General features: G+C 38.3%; 1 protein-coding gene across 1 annotated transcript in view; it reads right to left on the reverse strand.

Moving 5' to 3' along the window:
* Positions 1 to 286: 286 nt before the first annotated feature.
* The window catches only part of LOC145983698 (uncharacterized), a 31,253-nt gene continuing 7,012 nt past the window's right edge, over positions 287 to 24,527 (reverse strand). Inside the window, exons 3-6 of the mRNA XM_083116753.1 lie at positions 22,595 to 22,667; positions 6,563 to 6,828; positions 5,877 to 6,080; positions 287 to 610 (exon numbers count right to left, since the gene is read on the reverse strand). Of these exons, the coding sequence (XP_082972879.1) occupies positions 287 to 610; positions 5,877 to 6,080; positions 6,563 to 6,828; positions 22,595 to 22,667 (867 nt within the window). The remainder of the gene's footprint in view (positions 611 to 5,876; positions 6,081 to 6,562; positions 6,829 to 22,594; positions 22,668 to 24,527) is intronic.

Genomic DNA, 24,527 nt, shown 5'->3' on the forward strand with positions numbered 1-24,527 from the left:
CCAATCCTTCCTACAAACACTGTACCTTGCTACGTATTTCCATTGACATACTTGCTAACAAGTGTATACAATTATTACCTCTCATGTGAGACATCATCAGCCCAACTTCTAGATAAACTTTTAATATTGTTTACTATTATTCTGAGCTTATGATTTCCAGTTGCACACTGTCCAAAAATAATTTTCAGAAGTAGCAAATACTTGAAATCTATCAGTTTCATAATTCATATTTACAAACACACACAACAAGTTAAACACATCATACAAGTCTTAAGGCACAATCATTTTAAGGCTTGTATCTGCAAAACAAAACATGATTATTCCTATCAGCCAGGTAGAAAACATCTCGGCACCCATGCTCCCTGTTTGGGCATGGCAGAGGCATGGTTTCAATCACAGATTCTAGCACACGAATTCTTCTTTCCATTATAGGTTTCTTGCACAATGGACATTTTGTGATTCTAGCCTTGCAAGACTGGCACACCTGGTGACCTTCGCTACACATGAAAACTGGAGGTACCGGTATATCAAGGCAATTGTTGCACTGCATCGCCTTCCACACATCGTCTAAAATCCCATCTGGCAATTCAGCCAACTTTGAAGACCTCTCCTAAAAAGTAATATAGGAATAAAATAATAGTCTTGGTATATTTCCAACATTGTGCAAGGATAATAATTAATGCAGACTAGAAAATAATCCTGTGACTTGAAGCCATGACCTCACACAAGCCTGGTAATTGTGGTAACTACTACAACACATACTTAGAATTTCTCCTCCTTTACTCGCCCCTAGTGAAAATTTTGAAAAGAAGGAAGGGGAAGAGGGACAATGTATGTACAACCAATGGCTAAGGAAATTGTAGGCAAATTGTCCATCAACATTTTTTAGTCAGTCTGTTTTCCACAGTGTAATGGTCATTAATTGAAATAACAACGTCAATAAGCAGAGGGCAACATCTACTTCATGTCAACAAAATTCCACACTTTTATACATCACTGGAAGTAGAATACAAAAGAATGAAAACAGTGATGGATAATTTACCAACTCTTATCTTTGCTTTTGACTGTACAAGCACTGAAAACAACTAAAATGTTTTCAAATGCTTTCACATCTATGTTAATGGTGAATACATCCTCCCATGTCTCAATATAAATTAAAAATATGAAATGTGAGATATTCTCCTCACAAAAAGATCCTCTTACTAACATATTGAGGTATGCCTTTGTAACCAGAATGACTGAAATCAGTGTTGTTACATGATAGGGAGTATAACTGTGCACGGTTATTTGAAAAATGTTGTGGAATACTTCTTTCTTCACATGCACATGTGTCATTATTAATTAGAATTTGATCTATATGTCTGGGACTTTCACAGGAGGTACGATGGTGACATTCCATCTCCATGCAAAAAAGGGTAATATACTCAAGAAACCCATTTTTGAGGAGTCTCTAAGCCACACATTTACCTGAAATGTAGCACTACTATGTATCTACAATTGTGCTAAGTATCACTGAAAATTGTATCCTAGTTGATCATAATAAAATATGTTTGACAAAATAGAAAAAAATTATGATTCTATCTGTTCATAATGATAATATTGATATTCGTTGAAGCAATGGCTATGTAACTTAATTACTTCAACTTACATGCCACAAAAGACCACCCTTTCAGCAAGTATTGAAATTATTAAAAGAATGGTTGGTGACAGTGCATATATCTATGCACAATACCTACAAGAAAACAATATCTACCTAGCATACTTATGATAAGGTACTTATTGGCAACTATCATGCTTTGCTGTAGTACTACTTTCCAGAATTAAAACTTTCTTGAAAAGAGGTATTTAACTATTATCAACAAAATTTTGCATGGTTATAGGAACCTAGTAATACTACATTTTTTTTTACTCACATCAGTTTATTACAGGGGCTGCAGAGATTTGTCACATAAGAAATTTTTCTGTAAAATTTTAATTTTCCTCTCCTTCTTTGGAATGGAATACCATAATTTTCCTTCCCACAAGGGTTGGAACATGTTGATGGAGAAAAACAACTACCTCAATTGTTTACTAAACACTTTTCTTTGTGAATATATGTATATCTAATATTTTTCAGCACTGGACATTTGAAAAGCAAACACTTGAAAACCTCCTCCATTTCCTAAACGTTTACAGGCAGGAGAGGCTCCCTTCTGATAAAACTTAAATGCATAAGTAGGTGACAGTGATAGAATTTTTTCATAGAAAGGGGATATTGTTAAATTTAACATATACACTTTTAAAACACATGAGCATTAGATAAATAAAGAGAAACCAGTATTCATTTTTTCTGGAAGACAGTTTTATTTGTAGTTCTATTAATTTCATCCTCACAAGCAATGTCAAGCAACAGTGCAAAAGTTCTTATGAGGATGGTGGCAGTGGCCACTGAAATTAATAGAGTAACAAATAAAACTGTTTCTCGGAAAAAGTTAGTACTTGTTTCTCTGTATTTCTCCCCTACAAAGGGGTCAAAATGTCATTGATAATAAATATATTTCTCAAGTTTTTGGGTATGTATGCTATTTTTTATGAATATACACTATCTAACAAAAAGTAATTGGGCACCTGTACAAAATCATTGTCTGGTGGTGTAAACCCTGTTAGAACCTTGTGGAGCCACCTCTTGCTGCTATAACAGCAGCCACCCTGTCAGGCATGCTCTCGACAAGTTTGTGGAGGACGTCCATTGGAATGCGTCATCATTCCTGTTGCAACATCTCACTCAGTTGGACAATGGAATTTGGCCGCATCTCCCAAGACCTCACCTGCCGGTCCAATGTATCCCAAAGGTGTTCTATGGGATTGGGATCAGTACTCTGTGCAGGCCAGACCAATCGGTGAACATTGTTTTCGGCATACCACTGCATAGTAGCCTCCGAAACATGGCACCTGGCATTGCCATCCTGGAAGTAACAGGGGGGTCCATTTCGTAAAAACTCCACAAGGTTGGGAGTATTTCATTGTCTAGTATTGTACAGTATGCCTGTGAGTTCATTGTGCCACAAACAACCACCAGTGGTCCCACACCATAGTATGAGAAACAACCCCACACCATTAATCCCCCACCACCAAATTTCCTGGTAGGCACTATACACTCTGTTAGAAGCTGTTCCCTGGGTAGCCGCCACACACATCAGACCGAAACAATGTGAATCTCGACTCATCACTGGACAGAATCACTTTCCACTGCTCCAGTGTCCAGTTGCCACGGTCCAAACACCACCTGAGATGCTCGCTGAGCTTTATTCACCTTGGTGATATGTGGCTTATGTGCCACTGCTCTTCCGGAATATCTGAGTTGGTGGGCTTCTGTTCGCAATTTTCCAATGGGAACTGACGCCCCTGTTGTTGCCGTAAACTCCTATCTGATGGTAGCCATCGGCTGTGCCCTGTTTTTGACAGTTTCACGTTTTAGGGTTCTCAGATCTCTGTTTGTTAGTTTATTCAGTCGCCCGGAACGTTGTCACAATGTCCATGCACCTTCCACTTACGAAGCACAAATGCTATTGTTGCTTTAGGCCTGTTTAACTTTGTGGCTACCAGTCGCGCAGGAACGTTTTTCATTTGGGGGGGGGTACAAAATTCAGCCTCCCATATATATATGCCTCATTTCGTCTCCTAGTGGTGAGTTTGAGTTTGTTTGAGTTGGTGAATTAAGTCCACTTTATGCACTGTTAGGCTAATCGGGATACGAACCACTGTGCCATGTGCCTCCACTGGGTACCAAACCCGGGACCCCTTGATTACAAAGTGACGACGCTACCACTGCGCCATCGGGGCAGCCCTCCAGTGTGCTGAGGTCCTTATCCTTCTTGTTTGTGCTTTTCTTTTGTTTCGGTGTCCACTCAGAAGTTATTAAAACTTATTTTATGTACTTTATATCCACTTCATGGGCTAATCGGGACTGAATCTGCAGTTTAAAATGGAATCCAAAGCTCAGTGCATGTTGGACCCTTCGATTACAAGGCGAGATATCTTTTCCTGACCCACGAAATGTTTAGTATAAGCAACACGTACATTGTGTCACCACTCAAAGTTTCACAACGTATATGACATTAAAGCAAAACTTCTTTTAACGTTTTTCTGCTTTATATCTTGTTTTGATGCTGTGAAACGTCGAAATACGGAATTATATTATAAATAGATTAAACCGGGCAGCACAGGCTTGCAATTATTACTAATGCATTAACTTTGCAATTACAGTAAACAAAATACACGACATTTTGAAAAAAAGAAGTCAATAAATTTAAACGCTTGGTATGTTAACACAGTGATTTAAATTTATTTTTACCAATTTCTTCAAATATGATACCAGAGTTTCGAGCCAGATCATCTCGGACATCAAGTATCGCCTCGCTCTGATTTTGCAGAGATTTACTTCCATCTCGTTTCGAAATTTGAGAGGAAACACATACTTTTCTTGTCTCAGTATCATCTCTATGTTCAAAAATATCTTAATATATAGGTTTAAGTATAGTTTTCCCTATTACAAAGTTATGGAGTACAGGAGTACCCCCCCCCCCCCCCCAATATCTCGTCTCATTTGTGTAAGTATTTCGTTTCGGAAAATTCCATTTGAAAAATTGAAAAGAAGAGGTCAGTCATATACTCTTCTAATGAAGATTTATATATTATCTTTGAATCGACTGGACCACTTCTTTAGAAAAGTGTACCCCCCGCCCCCCTTACGCAAAGGAGCATTCATCTGGAGCATGATTTTCTGAGAGTAAACTTTATCTGATTCCTTCGTTTCACAGAAATTTTACACAATTTTCATCTCCTTAAAGAGGTTTCCAAGAACACAGGTCAATGAACTAACTACATAGTAGCAAGCACAATGTAGTAGAATAATTTTACAGTGATTTGAATTTCTGTGGTAGTTAAGTAAGATAAATTAGATAATGCTTGTAAGTTATAAACAATATACCTAAACCTTTTTTATTGAGCGAATTGAAAATATGTTCCTTTAACAGTAGCACCTTGTGTCTGTGAATTTATCTAAGGGGAACAACGGGATTTTCAGATTTATTGGGTACAGCACCCCCTTCGAAAATTTGAGGGGGTACAACATACCCCTGTACCCCCCCCCCCCGTTCCTGCCCCACTAGCGGCTACGGCCCTGCTAGACAGCCCACTGAGCTGGAAGTCCACAATTATGCCCTTATCAAAGTCTGATAGCTCTGCACTACGCGCCATGTCTTTCACAAGTGGTTCTCTTGCTCACGGAACAACATGAAGGCCACACGAATCAAATTAAATACTAAATAATTCAAATTAGATAATAAAATAAACCACCATCATAGGTGCCCAATTACTTTTTGGTAGATAGTGTAGAAGATGAAAGCTTTCTCTGTTGATGAACAAGTTTTGGTAATTAGTAAAACTTATGAAGGGCACTAGTTTCCATACAATGGCTGACAAAGTTTTATCTAATTTTGAAGAGCAGTGCTGGCTGGCATTCCAAACTATTGGGATGAGGGGTTGACAGATTACTCCCATCCTTTAGCAGGAGCTTTCTTCCAAAAGAAAACAGGTACCTGGGGAAAATTTAGCTAATCAGCAGAAAGGAAAAACTCCCGTTAATAACTAATATTAATCATCACAGCAGAACCAGTCAAAATATTTGGCACAAGCCAACACTAATTGGTAACATGAGTACATTTTACCTCTTTTATTTTACTTTCTGTTTGAGGAAGTTCATGTATAGAATTATTTCAACCATTGTAACTATGCTCTTTGACATTTGGTGATAAACATATGCCAAATTTGCTTTGATTACATAGCAACAAGAAAATGTCCAAAGTGGAAATACAAAATTGTACAAAATTACTTACCATCTCAGATGAAGTCTCCTCCTCCTTCATGCATATTCCACTATTTTGCACATCTGTATTTGAAGTTGAAGGTTTACAATCCAAAGCAGTGACAGTGCTGGAGCTTGCCCCCACAGCAGCAGATGGGACTGCTTTCTTGGGTTCAGATGAATACTGTCTATTGAATCCACCAGAAGACAACATTGTTTGTCCTGCTGAGTTTCTCTGTTGATGAACAAGTTTTGGTAATTAGTAAAACTTATGAAGGGCACTAGTTTCCATACATTGGCTGACAAAGTTTTATCTAATTTTGAAGAGCAGTGCTGGCTGGCATTCCAAACTGGTGGGATGAGGGGTTGACAGATTACACCCATACTTTAGCAGGAGCTTTCTTCCAAAAGAAAACACATACCTGAGGAAAATTTAGCTAATGAGCAGAAAGAAAAAACTCCCGTTAATAACTAATATTAATCATCACAGCAGAACCAGTCAAAATTTTGGCACAAGTCACCCCTAATAGGTAACATGAGTACATTTTACCTCTTTTTTTACTTTCTGTTTGAGGAAGTTCATGTATAGAATCATTTCAACCATTGTAACCATGCTCTTTGACATTTGGTGATAAATATATGCCAAATTTGCTTTGATTGCATAGCAACAGGCAAAATTTCCAAAGTGGAAATACAAAATTGTACAAAATTACTTACCGTCTCAGATGAAGTCTCCTCCTCCTTCATGCATATTCTACTACTTTGCACATCTGTATTTGAAGTTGAAGGTTTACAATCCAAAGCAGTGACAGTGCTGGAGCTTGCCCCTGCAGCAGCAGATGGGACTGCTTTCTTGGGTTCAGATGCATGCCATCTATTGAATCCACCAGAAGACAACATTGATTGTCCTGCAGAGTTCCTCTTTGTCCCAAGAGACCTTGGAATTAAGCGTGGCACATCATCTGCTTGCATCCCTTTTCGAGCTGCATTAGGAAATAAATAATGAAAACACCAAATATTTATATATCGGGTGATCTATTTGAGATGTCAGAAAAGTAAACCATTGTGTACAAGAGGTTAATGTGCATATCTCTGAGCAGTTTGTTGTAATCAGGGACGGCGACAGGGGTGGGCACGGGTGGGCAAGCATCCACCCAAAATTTCCTGTGCCCACCCAATCAAATTCACTAAGTACATACAACCTCTTTCCCATAATTATAGTCCGGTATGCCAAAATGATGACTTTTTATTTATGTTATTTTGGATACTTGATCGGCCAATTTGTACTGATCCTTGAGTAATAACGTTGTATGACTCATTCCTGTGTTTCATTTTCTACGTCTGTATACACCAATGTCACAGTTTGCCTATCAGACAATTATTATGGGACAACAAACAAAAGTGTACCAGACAATAATTATGGGACAGAGGGAGTATATACTTAGAGATATGTGAATTTTGCAATAAATTCTGGTGTTCATTACATGTATATTTTACTAATGAATATTATCTATACTAGAAATATTCACATATCATCATCCCATAAAAAGCTGATTTAACTTTGTCATTAGAAAGCAAATAAATTCCTAGAGATCTTGAAACAAGAAAACTGTGACCAATTGAATACTTCTATGATTAGAAAAAGCTAGTGGGCTTAGGAGGTGCAAAATTATGTAGGGTATTGTCAAAATTATTTGGGGGGGCCTCTGAAATAACTGAAAGAAATGAATGAATGACTCAGTTCCTTCCCTTTTTAAAAATAAAAATTACATCTTCGTATAGCAGTTTTTAAGCAGCTATTATATTCCTCATGCAAATGAAATGTAACATGAAAAACGTGTGTCTGCTCATTTGTTTCTTTTATATAACAATTAACATTTTTATTTAAAAGTAGGCTATGTATTTACATTAAGAGGCCAACATAACAGTTTTATGCTGGCCTCGGTAGCCGACCGTGTTGGGTGGTCGGCTCAACTCGCTTTGATCCAGAGGTCTCGGGTTCGAGTCCTGGCGAGGGCATGGGTGTGTTTTCATGTCCGCAACAGACTTGTAAATAAAGGACATGTGACAGGTGCAAAGAACCTTAGTGTTGACGTACCCATAAAAATAGCAAATATTTACAATATTTAACAGTTTTATTTAATTATTTTCATAAATGCTAACACAAATCGCACGCAAATAGTTTTACTTTTTTGTTCTTGCTACAATATTTCACTTTTTAAATTTAATTTTGCAATAATAAATAAACACATAACACGCCGTGCTTTAGCAATAATGCATTTGATCATAGCCATTCCCGCTTTCACAATACAGACTTTTCATAAGCTTTCCTTGCGTACTTTACTTAAAGCCAGTGTTAAATAAACTCGAAGACTTTAGAATTATTTCCCCCTTATTCTTTGGACTAGAGGAAGAGATTTCGAGGATAAATAAATATCGTACATATCAATATTGCCTGAAAGTCGAGTTTCCGACCTCAAATTGTTCAGAATTCACTAAACAACATACTGGTATAATTGTCATATCACCTCGTTATTTTGAAACTCTTTTTAGTAAAAATGTTAACAATACTCATAATTATAAACTTAGTTAATAAGTAATTTTTTTACTGTCTCTGTTCATACCCCCCCCCCCAAAGTTGATGGTTTAGCGGTCTCAGCCCCCCAAATTTGATGGTCTAGAACGTTTCAAATGTGTATTTAAAGTTAAGTTCATGTGGCACAATTCAAAGTAAACTTTACAAGAGAAGCAAAATAATACATTAGATCCTCTTAAGCAAAATTATTTGAGGGGCTCTGCCCCCACATCATTAACATTGTGGGGGGCAGGGGGGCTCGAGCCCCCCAAGCCCCATGGGGTCGGCGCCTATGGGGTATGGTCAAGGGAAGGCCCGGACTGGCAACTTGAGGGCTGCCAGTCCGGGCCTTCACTGGGGAAAAACCTGCTTTGAAAAGTACCACATAATGAAAAAATTAGGTCCTTCAGATGTGATGAAAAATGTAGAAATACATGTAACTAACCACCTCATGTAGCTTGGCGAAAAGTTATAACTGAAACTGTGGAGGGGATTGGGGTAGGGTCTTGGGGTTGTAAGCTCCGGGTCTTCACATATATAAATCCCGGCCTGCATATGATTAAAATAATCTCTAGATAAACAAATAAAAACCTCAGCGTTGCTTTCTCCAGCAACACAATAAATTATTTCGACTTTTTAATTAGGTCTACATTGAAATTCCAAAAGTGTATCTTTCTTTATTTCATTACATTTTTTATATTTGTATTTTACATACCTGTCATTTTCAAATATGTACATGGTATACCAAATAACAACATTCTATGCGTTCTACTAATACATACTAATAAGAAGCAATTACAATAGCCACTACAATACCGAAGTATATTAATTTTGATGTAACAGTTATGTGGGTTTGGAAAAAGCAACAGAATTATTGAGTTGATAATGGGTGGCTAATTCTATTTAGAAATCCTAGTTCCACACATAAATTTTGCCTATCAGTTATGTAATCATGCAATTTTTCTTGTGATTAACTTACGTAGAATTAAAAGAAGAAGGGGTTGGAAGGAAAGCTTTCTTTTAAGGGCGTCAGAGAACAAATCAATCACGATGAGTATGGGTTAAACTTTTGAAGCATCAGAGGTTCAACCGAAAAGGTCAACAGAATCTGTAGATGCAGATATATAATAATAATAATAATAATATATCTTTATTGAGCGGGCGAGGTTCAGCGTACACTGTTCTCCCACCTAACCCTTGTCAGAATACAGTCTACAGTTACAAACGGTATATATATCCAATAAGAAAAAAGAAAAGAAAACAAAAAATAATAATAATAATAGTAAATAAGTAAGATGAGAAAAAAATGCATGGACAAATTGAAATCAAATAAGAACTGTAAAGATACAATTAATGAGTATATGTATACACAAAAAAATACATAAAACTAAATTCTAAATACAATTTTAAGTATATATATAGGCACACACACATGTACACATAAATGATTATTTGTTAATGTTTGATGGTGCAAGAATAGAAATATTTGACATGAAGTAATATCAAATTCTTACATTGACATTAATACATTGTGGGATGTATTTTTATTCATGTGTGCTTCTAGACTCAAACTGTTTACATAGTAGATAGTCCTTTGCTGTGGATTTAAGAGCATGCAGTGTTGATTGGTTAGTTATTGTTATGGGCAATTTATTCCAGGTTGAAACTGCATTTACCGAGAATGATGATTTGAAGGAGGCGGTACTGTGATGACATGTAAAAAGTTTGTTATGCCCTCGCGTGAAGTGTGAGTGTATTTGAGTGCCTACTTTAAGTTTTCTAAATAGATAATCTGGTTTACTTACTTTCAAAATTTTGTTTATGAAGGTGATATAGTGCAGATGCCTTCTTCTGTCCATTGTTAATATTTTCTTTGTGTTCAAATGAGGCAGGATATGTTCATATTTTCTTATGTTCAATGCAAATCGTATACAAGAATTTTGCATCACCTGAATTTTCCTTTTATCTCTGACTGAGACCCCAGGACCATAAACTACATCACAGTAATCAAAGTGTGACCACAATAAGAGCTCAACGAGCTTCAGTTTAACTTTTTCTGTTAGATAATTTTGAGACCTATATAAATTTCTGAGAATGTAGAATGATTTTCTACACAGTCCATTGATGTGTTCTGTCCAAGTGAGAGAACTATCAATCACCAAACCCAGGTTTTTAGATGTTGTTTTATGCGGTATGCACGTCCCACGTATCTTCAAGACTATGTCGTTATACTTGTCGTTCGTAATTGTTTGTCTGTTCCCCAGTAACATGTATGTGGATTTTTTGGGATTTAATATCAGTGCATTGGAGTCACACCAGGTGGAAATTCTTTTTAATTCATCGTTGAGGACCATAACATCACGTCTAACTGTAATTGGCGTGGTAGGTAGGTATATCTGTGTGTCATCAGCATAGAAATGATATGTACATGTTTGTATTGCTCTCGATAAGTCTGCTGTGTATAAAGTAAACAGTAGTGGCCCCAATATTGATCCCTGAGGCACCCCAGTTTTTATTGGCACAGATTTTGAAAATGATAGTGGAGTGCCAGGCATTTGTACTTTCTGGTGTCTGTCTGTAAGATACGAGTTGAACCACTTGATTGCTAATGGGCTGAAGTTATAATATCTGAGTTTAGCTAAAAGTAGATCATGCCGTACACTATCGAAGGCTTTGCTGAGGTCTAAGAGGACTAGTATGACTGCACTCCGTTCATCCATGAAATTAAGGAAGTCATCTACTACTTTTGTGAGTGCAGTGACTGTACTATGCTTAATGCGAAAACCTGACTGTAATTTTGGTAAAATATTGTTCGCATCAACAAATTTGGTGAGTTGCTGACACACTACTTTTTCAATAATTTTGGAGACAACAGGCAGCAAGCTTATTGGTCTGAGGTCATCAAGACTTTGAATATTCTTCTTCTTTGCTAGTGGGATTACGTGAGCTTCCTTCCATATGGAGGGAAATTCTCCAGTGCAGATAGAGAAATTGATGATTTGTGTTAGTGCAGGTAGTACAAAGGGAAGCGATAACTTTAACATTTTAACTGTGATTTTATCAGCTCCAGCTGCATTTGAGTGTATACTATGTATTGCCTTATATATGTCAAGTTCTGTTATTGTTTTAATTGTGAAACATAAATCTGTGGTATTCTCATTCTTGTTTGTCATGAAATAATTGTACTGTTCTTGGATAAGTGTTTCAGAAAAATTGAGATTCTGTGTTACGCTAACAAAATGGTTGTTTATAACATCTGCATCCCTAAGATTAGATGGAAGAGCATCAATATTATTTGTAGTTTTATCAACAATACCTAAATCTTTTAATTTTTGCCAGGTACCACGTGTGTTCATATTTCTGAGGTTTATATGGGATGTGAAATATGCTTTCTTTTCCTGCCTTGTAATTGACGTTGTGAAGTTACGGAGATCCTTGTATTGTAGCCAGTCGTGTGGGTTATTTGTTTGTTTAAATTTACGTAACGCATTATCCCTGAGTTTCATTACTAGTTTTACATTATCTGTGATCCATGGAGTATATTTTTTACCTACCCTTGCCGTTTTAGTAGGTGCATGAATTTCAAAGACGCTGATGATTTTTGAATTAAAATAGTTTATTTTGTCTTCAATATCATGGATAGGTTTCAGCAATTCCCAATCTACAGCTTTCATATCATTTTCGAATTTATCACTATCAAAATTAGAAAAGTCATGATATGTAACGTATTTCATCTGCTTTATGGGCTTCTCACAAACCAACGATACATATGTGAGACAGTGATCGGAGGTGCCTATAGGGTTTTCAACATTCGACCTGTGAACAAGTTCAGTATTATCTGAAGTAAAGAAAAAAGGTGTCACGAAGTATCCAATAGAAAATTTTGTTTGCTTGTTTTTTAATCCACTATTATGCTCAGATAGGCTAATCGGGACTGAACCTACAGTTTAAAGTGGAGTTCGAACCAGTGTGCACTGTGCTTCCACCAGGGGAGGGGGCAGTAGAAGCCAGAACCTCTTGATTATAAGGCGACAACGTTATGCCACTGGAAAAAAAATATACAGAAAGAACTCGCAGGGAACGTGTTATATTATCACCATAAGAGATATGTTCATTTAAGAGGGTGTATTGCCAAAAACAAATATTTGAGACTTTCGGAAAACAAAGTTATTGTTCACGGAGTTAGCTGCCTTGATCCAACAATGAAACACTGTGAAATTGAAACTACCACCTAAACTTTCGAAGGGGTATGAACTAATGAAACTCCACTTTTGGAAGAGTAAGTTGTTGCTGATTCAACTGATTTGTTCTATGTGAAGTCACTTTTCTGCTATTTTGGCTAATGGCAAATGAGGTTCAATGGTGATTAGGTGACAGTGACGGGGGGGGGGGGGGGGGACAAATACACTTAGATACTGAAAATACAACCCCCACAAATTATTATTTTGACTTTGCTTCCAGGCGCCAGAGACTCGTTCGCCTACAAGATTAAAGTTTCCAGGGTAAACTGCGCAGGATAGAGGTTGACATTTGAGCATTTTCGGAAAGATCACGCCATACAACTCAAGTCGTCTGTGAAAAAGAGATGAATTACCGGGTATGGGGATCAAATTCGATTAATTCCGTGAGCAAAATCACATTCTACAAAATGTAAACTATTTGTTACCTCAGTGCATGTATTCATCTAACCATATGTGTGTTACTTCTCCTGCATGAGTAATGAAGACTTTCTTCAGAAAACAAATTACAACTTAGCTAACAGATTTTTCAATGTTACTTGATTATTACTTTTGGGCGATATTTTGTCAAAATAGCCTTTCATAAGCCTGGGGACACTTTATGCCGAATGAACAAAGAATTGTTTTTTCTGTGTATGTGAGTGTGTTTACATTCCCAATAAGACATTAATTTTAATTCAAATATCCAGTGGCGGCGATTTGGAGCAGCGTAAGGGGAGTCCCCCCGCCACAATTTCCCACTTGTTGCACCCGCACTATGGCCTCTTAATGCTAAGACTTTCTACCAAAAGAGTAAACTGTCCTTGCCCCCACGTTTTGGCACCCGATAGTCGTTACTGCAAACATTCAGATACATTTGTCAGTTGTAAAAACGTTGTAAGCCAAGAAAATTGATCATTAACTCCCAAGTTTCAGTCAAAAACTCATATGATCAGGAACATGCATTTAAATTACGAAAAAGTAATTTCATCCTTCATCATTGTCTACCATCACAATTTCTATCACTGTCGCCTAATATATAAAGTGGAGTAGGTACGTGCCTTGTATTTTTGCACTTGAAGGACAAAATGTGATGCAACCAATTCACATTTTTTTCACTACATTGACACGAAGGAAAGAATGTGATTAGAATGTATGGCTGCGCACACACAAACACTTCCTTGAAATAATTTTGGCCATCGGAGACAAAGAAGTGGACAAAGAAAAGGAAGAGGGAAGACACCAAACACACACACATAGAGTAAGGTGGGGCAAGACTGCGCAGTTTGAGTTCATAATTTTATATTCAAGCTATGAAACTACAGGCACACATGAAAAATGCAATACACATTGCACTATCCTTTGCTGACTCACAGTAAATTTCCGAAAGCTGAATGAACAATATTTCTGCATGAAACAATTACAAAACCGTGACCATGCAAATGCGCAGTCTTACCCGCACCGCGGGGTAAGAATGCGCACTTTCTACACAGAGTCACATTTGTATAAAAAGAAACACAAATCACCTAAAAATGTTCTTCTATCATATGGGATACATTTCTCGTGGCATTCTCACAGTAGGCACAGTGAATTCCGTCCTTCACTTGGGTTAGGAATCGCTAACACAAATCACAAATAAAGGTTCCTTCTTCATACGAGGTGCAATTTTCATGCTACCACTCGTCACATGTGGAACACTGGATCCAATCCTCTACTGGAGGATCGCTGTACTTCTCATTACAACCTGGGCAATTGTACTCTTTCTTTTGGCGTTTTCTGCTTGCTACATTGCTTCAACAATGATGTTCCGTTTCTGTTTCCCCTGAACTTTCTTCTTACTCTTCTCAGCCAAGGAGGCTTCCAAGTTGAGTTTGAATGGAGATCCAGTTAACACCTGAGACTGCCTTCCCTTTCGTCGGCGGTGCTGAATATGCTCTGCACGTGTAAGTGGTGATATCTGGTTAACGGAAATGTGCCCGTATGATCCAGTATTGTTAACCCCACTTGTTGAAGGCTGCTCAAATGGAGTTGGAGCTGATACATTTGTCACAGTAGAGGGAAGAAACTCGTCCTCAGTGAAGATGTCTTGATTGAATGGGCATAATTCAGTCACTTCAAAGCCCTTCATGGCATTCCCAACTGTATATGCCTTCCCATATTCCTTTGTAAAAATGGATGCAACTTGGAAAACTGTGATTCGGCGACCCGGATGGTTACTCATCCACTTATCACACTCAGATGAATGAAACGACTTCAGTGGACCAAAAAATGATCTAATGACTGGGCCTTGCAAGCCACACACTTGCACCTGCAAGCCACACACTTGTGGGGTAAAATTGTGCACGTGCGCAGTCTTGGCCCGTGCTGCTTTCCTGAACAAATCACGTGATGCTGCCCAGCTAATACACAGGTGGGCTCGGCATTAACACAGCTTCTTCTATCCATGAAAATCGTAATATTGTATACATTCACAGTGACGTAGTACTCAAAACACGAAGTACCAAAATAAATAGCAAACACCCTCAAAATCTTTTCACTTACCTCTCTCAGCACAACGAATTTCAAACGTATCTTCACCACTGTCCACAGCTAGCTACCATCTTGGACGAAGTAACGGTGGCGCAGTGGTGCCAACTGTGTGTGATTTTCACCTCGAAAAACTGGTGCGCAGTCTTACCCGCCGCGCAGTCTTACCCCACCTTACTCTACATATCATGTGTGTGTGCATGGCAGCAGTGGCGTAGTGTGATTCTATGAAAGGTGTAAGGCCTCCTTAGATAAACCTGACCTGAATATTGGATAAAGAAAACCTAAAAACAATTTAACTAGCATATGTATTACTTAATGAAAATTCTCATTTATACTATAACTCGATCCGACGATCCTTTAGTCTGAAAACCTCAATCACGTCGTCGTAGAATCGGGAGTTTCTGGTCAATGTCTTTGGCAGTTCCTTTTCAATGGATATCAGTCCCAAGTCAGATTTCCTTGCCTGAGTCTTTATGCTGCGTTGAAATGTATGAATCCTCTACAGTGCAGAAAACGACTTTTCCACCGACAAGCTTGAGGCAGGAGTAGTGAGGAACAATTCTGTTAGTTTGTACACTTGTTCCGCAGCTTCATTCAAATGGGTAGTACGCAAGTACTCATGAAGTTCAAACAAACTCTTTACTCGATATTCGGCTTCAGAATAAATTACCTGTAGCTCAACTTTCAACTGGTAGCAATTGAAAAATTTTGTATACAGCTTAGTTAAGGACACAAACTCTTCTTCTGGAAAGGTCATGTCATATTTTTATTCTTCTTATTATTTTTCTTTCACTAAAAAAGGCATTTGTGGGAAATGCGTAGAATACAATTTGCAAATGCAAATGCATTCGAGAATATTACTCATTATCATGGTTACGATGTTTGCGCAAATTTTGTAAAGCATATCAAGCAACTTAGTGAAAAGAAAAGGTCAAAAAAATTCTGTAAATCATAACGCTAAGTATTATGTGCATGCTTTAACATTATGGGCAACTGGGATGCACACGCCAAACTTTGCGGGCGCTTCCAGATCTAGGATTGCCAGACATTGCTATTTTATCGTTAACTTTGCTGGTTCTAATGGAGGTAATATCCAACATTATACCATCTCGTTTGTGAACTTAATAGTTAGTTTACACATTAAAAATGACACCCGTTTTTTTACATCTCCGTCAAGCATTGTTGAAACAACACGGGAGTCGAATTTCTTTGTTCTCTTCTGACCGTGGCAAGCATGAGTCATACGCAGCGGCAACCATGCCAGCGTAAGCTTCGTCTGCCTGGGGACAGAAATTCTCGCCAGTTAGCACCCACTCGTAATGCGCCTTACATCTGGCTCAGAATTTGGGTGCTCTGTCATTGGTTGAGAAGATACAACGTAAGCAAACACACCCAATATGGGCGAGTCCAAATCATTTCTTCTATTCACCTACACATAAGTCCTCTGAAGAAGCCTTACAGAGAAACAACTCGAATCAAAACAAGTCCTCAATTGTTTCGTTAAAAGTTCTACTTGCAGTCTGATATTTCTGTGCGTGTTCTATATAAATACGGGAATGAAATACGTTTTCTTCAATAATTTCAACTTGTAAGGTGGACTTACAAGCCTTACGTGGACACTACGCCACTGCATGGCAGTCAAGAGAAACATTTGAAGAATGGAACGAGAGAAAGTGAAAGGGAGGAAGAAGTAACAAGCTGAGAAATAAAGATATAAGAAGGCATTATGAAGTAAAACAGAAAAGATGAAAAGAAAAGGGAAAAGAAGTGAAGGGAAAATCGTGAATGTAAGAGAGAAGGGGATACATATGCATGTATGTCGTACATATATGTGTCTTACATGCATATATATATATATATATATATACCTATATATACAGGGGATGGACAAAACTATGGAAACACCTGCAGAAATGCACATTACCTTTATTAATATCGAGTAGGACCACGTTTGGCACGCAGAACGGCCTGCAGTCGACGTGGAATGGACAAATACAGGTCGCATATGGTTGTCAAAGGGATGTTGTACCATTTTTCCTCCAAAGCAGCTGCAAGTTGTTGTAGAGACGATGGTGGTGGGTAGCGGGCTCGCACCTTGGTCTCCAAAACCGACCACAGGGGCTCAATAATATTGAGGTCTGGCGATTGTGGAGGCCATGGCAGATGTGACACTTCATATTTGTGCTCATCAAACCAGTCCTGGACGATGTGAGCTGTATGAACTATGGCTCTGTCATCTTGAAACACGGCATCACCATCTGGGAACAAAGTTTGCACCATGGGATGCAGCTGGTCACTCAAAATGGTTACGTAGTCCCTGGCAGTGACATGTCCATGCAGGGTGATGATCGGTCCGGCAGAATACCAGGAGATGGCTGCCCAAATCATCACTGAACCACCGCGATGCTTCACTCTCGGTAACAGACAGTCTGTATCGTATGCTTGTGCTGGCGTTCTCCACACGTACACTCGGCCAGCAGTTGGAAACAATGTAAAGGATGACTCATCCAACCAGATTACAGTCTTCCACTGCTCCATTGTCCAGTTTTTATGGGCGTTGCACCACTGTCTCCGTCTAGCAGCATGGTCAACAGTCACGAGTGGTTTGGGAATTGCAGATCTGCCATGAATACTCTGCTTGTGGAGTTCTCTTCTGACTGTTTTGACGCTACCAAGGTTTGTAAGCACTGTATTCAGCTCAGCAGTGACTTTTAAAGCCGTGGTGATCTTCTGCTTGGTCACAATCCTACCCAATGTGCGTCTGTCTCTGTCACACAACACACACTTGCATCCACGCTGGTGCTTCGCTGATGCGGTTTTTCCGGAAGTCTCATAGGCAGTCGTGATCTTCGAGACTGTGCCTCTTGATACACCAAACATTTCTGCTACTTTCGTCACGGAAGCTCCTACCATACGCGCACCCACAAGTTGCCCTCTTTGAAACTCTGTCAGCTCAGACATGATTCACGATAACCTGCACGGACCGGTCGCTGAACTGTAACTGGCCCATCTGTCAGGTTGGCCAGGGTGTATACCTCGCAGGAAGTGCCAGTGACCACAGCGCCACCTATCATTCAGACGCAAATCGTGTTTGAAATGGCTACCTGTTTTATACCAGGTGTTTCCATATTTTTGTCCATCCCCTGTATATGACCTTACATTTATACCTGTCCACCCTAATCTATCAATATACAGCTTCTGCCCACCCAGTCGAAAATTTCTGGCGCTGCCCCTGGTTGTAATATATGCAGAAAAGATGTAAGTCACACAAAATGTATAGTATGGGATGTGAAATTTTTCGAGTGTTATATGTACACTATTACAGCCACATGGCTGAAGTCTGTAAACCTGCACTTACACAAAAACTTACATCCTGCATTCTGCATATATATTACAACAAACTGCTCAGAGATACGTATATTAACCTATTGTACACAACTGTTTATTTCTGATATCTCGAACGGATCACCTGGTATATGAAACAAATATTAGGGACTCATGAAATATTTTTTTGCGCATGTCAATCCAGTACGAATATAACTGAATTTTTCTTATTTTATGTAGTCCTTGGCTAAATGCAACAACTGGGATGAATGAAGATTCAATTGACCCTTCGTCAGTCATACTTCGAAAAGTAACACAATTGGTCAAGCTGCATCTGAGATACAAGTAAAGTTAACTCATATAGTGAAAATTTAGAAATTTCCTAAAATATATTTTATATTAGGCCTACATATAATGATTCTTAAATATCTTAAAAGCATTTAGTTAGCACTGCATACAAAATTAATTGTCACCTTAGAAGTATTTATTTATACGTGTCACTCTGCCATTCACTACACTTGTCATTATATTCCAGTTCAGTCCCCAAATCCACCTTTCCTTCCTCAACATTATCACAATGGTTGACAGATTCCCCTCACAGATATCATCATCTTCATTGCATTCAAAATTACTGCTGCGGAGCATGGAATAAATGAGTTCAGTTTCTTTTTTTTTTTTTTTTGATACAATGGTCACAGGTTAAAAGAAGGCTATACTATAAATAGGGTTCGTATGGATAGATATATCTGAAGCCAAATGAACAAGCATCAGCCTTGAAACATATTTTGGAGGAGCATTACACTTACACTTGGTGAACTAGGTGTAGTTCATCAATGTCTGCAAAATTGCATTGGTACATGGGTTTTTTCATGGCCCTAGAAGGTGACTGGGCATTCAGGCCAGGGCTGTATCCTGGATGGAACAAAAATTTCAAGGCTTGTTATGACAGTGCACACTGGAATGTTGCAAGAGCACACCTTTTGTCCTTTATCCTGGCAGCTTATGATTGGTATAACACATGCTGTAGAGTTGTACCACATGCACAATGCTGTTGTTGGTCAGGACAGGTTCCAGTCTTTTGATGAGGATAATATTGTTTACATCCAAAAACACCATGACATGCAATTGTCATGAAATAAAGATTGGATGCTATTTTACCAACAATGATGAACTGCAAATTGGCATGAGTGCAACTTACCCCCCAAAAGTGATTCCAGGGGGTCTATATCCAGATCAGCCTATCTATCAACCTATAAGTACCACATATCTATAGCGAAAAAATGAAACATAGGATACATATGTTACAAATTGTCAGAAATGACATACATGAAGCACGTTAAAATTATAACAATACCAATGTTAAAGCAAATATGATATAATGTAAAGAAAACATTAAAAACAAAATTGTTGATGTGCAACAAAGTAAAAATTAATAAAAGCAATTTATGAGTGATCAGAGGAAAAAATGTTTTGTCAAAACTTGTTTCATCTCTCTATTTGTAGATTAAGTTGACATTTTTTCTTTTTTTCTAGAGTTGAGCATTTTTTTAATTCAAACGTCCTCTATGCAATAATGGCAATCACATGGCCGAGTGTTTACATGACGTCCGCTATATTTGTAGAAATTGTTACAAAACCCGAACTGTTCCAAACTCCCTTCTCAGGAACAAACAAGGACAACAATAATTTGCCACTGGAAGAATATCCAGTTAATCATGTTACAGAGTTGTAGTAACTGTATACAATTTCGTTTTAGTTTCTAATTAAGTTAGGATAGGTGTTGGTTTGCTGCCTTTTCTGTAAAGTTCAATGAATTAAAAGCTTTCGTCTTCAGCTGGTGGATCATACAACACTCGCAACCCTACACTCGCAACATTCACTTTCTTGTCTTGCCGCTGTGTGTGTCTTGGGGCTGGTGGAACAGGTGGACGTGAGCTGTTCCTTCGAAAGCTATTTCACAGCGTTTAGCTGAGGCAGACGCTTAGACTGTAGAAGATTTTTCCAGTTTGTTATGACTGGCAGACGCAATTTTGCAATGAGATTAGAAAACTATAGACATACTACACTCAAAACCATCACTATGATGCAATTAAACTTGAGGACATAGCAAAAACTCGAAGGAAAACAAATTCTCTATGTCTGTCATAGGGAACAGCTAAAGAATTCAGCTTCCGTGGCACCATGAGGATCGTTTACCTTCCCGCGTGGTTGGAAATACTCGGTGTCAGACAGCAGAGGGTGGGACGACGAGGGTAGGTGAAGTAAACAAACGTCCAGTCATGGTGAAAGTTTTTTTTCGGCGTGTTGATTTCGGAAGAAAGAAGTGTTCTTATTAATTAATTATAGATAATTTAAATAGCTAAAAAGGGCAATAAGTAGAAGGGAGCAGCCTGTTCCCTCTGTCCCATGGAGGGACCACCACTGGTGGTCTCCTTCGCCTAACAGAGTGTGGTTGATGTTCCAGGTAATGATTGATTGATTGAGTTGGTGTTTTAAGTCCACTTTACGCACAGTGAGGCTAATTGGGATTGGTATTACAGTTTAAAGTGGGATCTGAACCACTATGTGCCTCCAGCAGGTATGAAACCCGCTCAATGATGCTACCACTGTGCCATGAGGGAGGTAATTAGGTAATGAGCATAGTAGGCAGCATTAACTGTTTTCTCTTGTGGAACACTGTGAATGAGAATAACCCCCTGGTAAGATTTATGCCTACGTACAAACGTTATTTCAAAAGTTTGTAAAACAAATTTATTTAACAAAATATATTATGGGCCTTCAAAGTAAGCGACATTTCTCTTTATCACATTGACCCAACATTTTCGCAAGTCTTGTATTCCTCTCTGGTCATCTTCATTAGTCATGTGTCTGATTACTTGAATCACCAATTCAGAAGACATCCTGCATAGCATTGAATGGTTTCCCATGCCATGGTTTCTTGAGGTTTGGGAAAAGAGTCAAATTCTGGTGGGATCATGTCAGGTATGTAGGGTGGATGGGAACAACTGTCATTTATGCTTATCTCAAAACTGAATAAATCAGTCCATGTGAAACAATTTGGTATCATTCTGGATGCTGCTGATGAGGCAATCTCGGAAGTCAGGTGCATGAAAAAGAAATGTGCCCTGATGGCATACAAGACTTGCACAAATGTTCAACTGGTGTGAAACTGAAAAGGGAAGCCTATTGTGAAAGGACATAAATGCATTTTCTAAAGTAAGATAATTATTTGAAAGGAAATCAAGAGAGTGTAGACACTTTTGACCTTACCCTCGAATTAACTAATGTTTCTGCACCATTTCTCTTAACTGAGAAATATTTTAAGATTTTAAGAATCATGAATTGTTATATCTTTTTTTTTGTTTGTTTTTGGTTGGTTTTTTATTTATGCACAGTAAGTCTAATCGGGACTGGACCTACAGTTAAAGTGGAATCCAAACCACTATGTGTCTTCACCGGGTATCAAACCAAGGACTCCTTGATTACAAGGCAACGATGCTACAACCATCATGAAGGCCTCTTTTTTTTTTTTTTTTTTTTTTGTTTTTGGGGTTTTTCCATACTTTTGTTTGTCTGTGTTAACATCTCTACACTGGGAGAAACCAGACAACGTCAAAGTCTACAGACAACAGATCTTGTTGCAGTAGCACTAGCACAGACAATTCCACACAGGTAAAACAGTGGCAGTGAAAAATCAGGTGAGACCAGGCCAGTTCGGTAGCTCAGTGGTAGACCAATGGTATGTATGGTAAGGCCAGAGACCTGGGTTCGAGTCATGGATGAGCCTGAATTTTTCTCTGAAATATGTTTGTAGTACATATCTTGTGTGTGCCTAATCTTCATGAATACAATACTTGTATTGCAACTCCTTCAAGGCATCATACACAAACTAACAAACACACACACACACACACACACAACACCCCCCCCCCACACACGAATCCCCATATATATATTTAATATATTAAGTCATAAACGATATTGAGAAAATACATAGCTATGTACCTCGTTTTCCCATGGATTGGCAGAGGGAGCATCCAATCGCACAACATCTCTCCCAATGATTTTTCATCACTTTCATTGATGAACAATGCATATACTTACAGGATTCATCTTCATCACAAGTCTCCAAATGAGTAAGAAGCTTCCTCATTGAATTACATTGTGAAACAGAACACTGGAAGAGAAACAAAAATGTATTACAAATTGCTCTTTACAGAATATTCTTTGAAAAGCAGAGTTAACAAAAAATGAACCAAAAATTTGAGGACAATACACATTTTGCAGGTCTTGTGGAAAAGTTGTTTAAATTCATGGCAATACCAGAAGTATATGATTCAAATACAAAGAATTAAAGTAACAACTTAAATATATTATCCGTTGCACATCTAGTCCATTCATTTTCATAGTTGGGATTAACCTAAACAGATAGAAAACTGGAATAAAATATAAATTAGGGCTGAGCTGATACCGACGCCAATGTATGAATCAGTATTGGAAATCATCGGCTGGAATTTATTTACCAATATCTGCTGATACTTTTCTGACATTTCGTGTGGTCCACAAAAATGCCATACAACATTCTTGCAGTGCCTAATTATCCTGGAAATTATGCAAGATTTGAAGTTTTCATTTATTTTGCATCAGCATTATGGGGAAAGATGAATTTTGTTTCCCATACAAGTTATTTTAATATTTTGATATAATTCTAGAATATTTTAATCAAGTTGAGATACATGATTGAAGTGGAGTACTTGCACAATAACACTAATCAAGATTTTGAACAATATTAATTTCACTATTTAATTGCATTGCAATTTTGAATATCTAGGAAAAGGTAAAACAGATATTCACCAACAAATATTTTGTGTTAGCTGTCTGCAATATAGAGTGCAACATTATGTCAGAATCTCATACTTGAAATAGTATAGATGTAGCATACGTTTTAGTGCATTTTTAAGATTGTGCTGAGCAAAGCTTGAGGCTATTCACAACTGCCAAAATGGAAGACGGAATTAAAATGCACATTAGATTTACACATTAAGATAGTGTGTCCATCAGATACCAAACAATGTACGTTGAATGTTCTGCTGGGCAGCCCTTTGCCCTAAAGAGTCTGATGAGCCACACTGTTTAGTCCTTTCCTTGTTTTGGCACATCATACACTAAACACTGACAAATGGTTCGTTTAAACCAAGGTTGGTCTGCATTATAGCAAGAAGGTCAGCATTCTCACCCTTGGTGCAAGCTGTTCCAGGAAGCCCTCAAAGTCTTGTTGTTGACCCAGCATTGTGAGTACGTATGGCAATGAATAAGTGAAAATTTTGCAGTGCATCAGCACATATGGCCATTTTACACCCTTCTAAGTACACAAGGAAAAATTCCCTTATCCGAAACCCTAATCTTATCATTTAAAAATGGAGTGTCAGTAGAAAAGACCTGGAGTAACTTGAAAAGAAAATATAGCACAGTCCAGTCTGCATCGAGTCAAAGTGATTTTGAGATTCTATGCATTGTTTATGCTTCATTGAATGAAATAGACACTTATACCCTGTCCCAGCTAACTGTAGAGCAGGGTAGTGCATATCGGCAGAGGAGGAGGAGGAAAATCGAGTGATGAAAGTGCAGTGTTGCCAACTGTACAGTCCTCATCGTACATGTACGGACGTATGGTCCAGACCTAGACCTTAGTCCGTACGCTAAATGCACGGCTTGTCAAAATTTGCTCTTGCAGTTTTAACCCTAATATTTCCCTAATATTTCCCTAAGAAATTCTTAAACCAGTCATACGGACCTGGAGATAAAAATATGGTCCATTTGCCATGTGCGTTCGGTATTATCCTTTTCAAAAGTTTGTAACGCTTACAGAGAGAAGGAGGAAATTAATTCGCACATTACACAATCCTGTTTCTCTTATTCTTCATTGGTGGAGCCGTCTCGCATCACTACTTGCACAGAGAGTTATTCTCGTTCACCTGGTCTACAGTTAGATGGTACGGAGTTTAGTAGGTCCTGGCCCTCAGAGGGCTGTTGCATT

The sequence above is a fragment of the Lepisma saccharinum genome, chromosome 2 (assembly GCF_977018435.1).
Source record: "Lepisma saccharinum chromosome 2, izLepSacc3.1, whole genome shotgun sequence".
Taxonomy (NCBI): Eukaryota; Metazoa; Arthropoda; class Insecta; order Zygentoma; family Lepismatidae; genus Lepisma; species Lepisma saccharinum.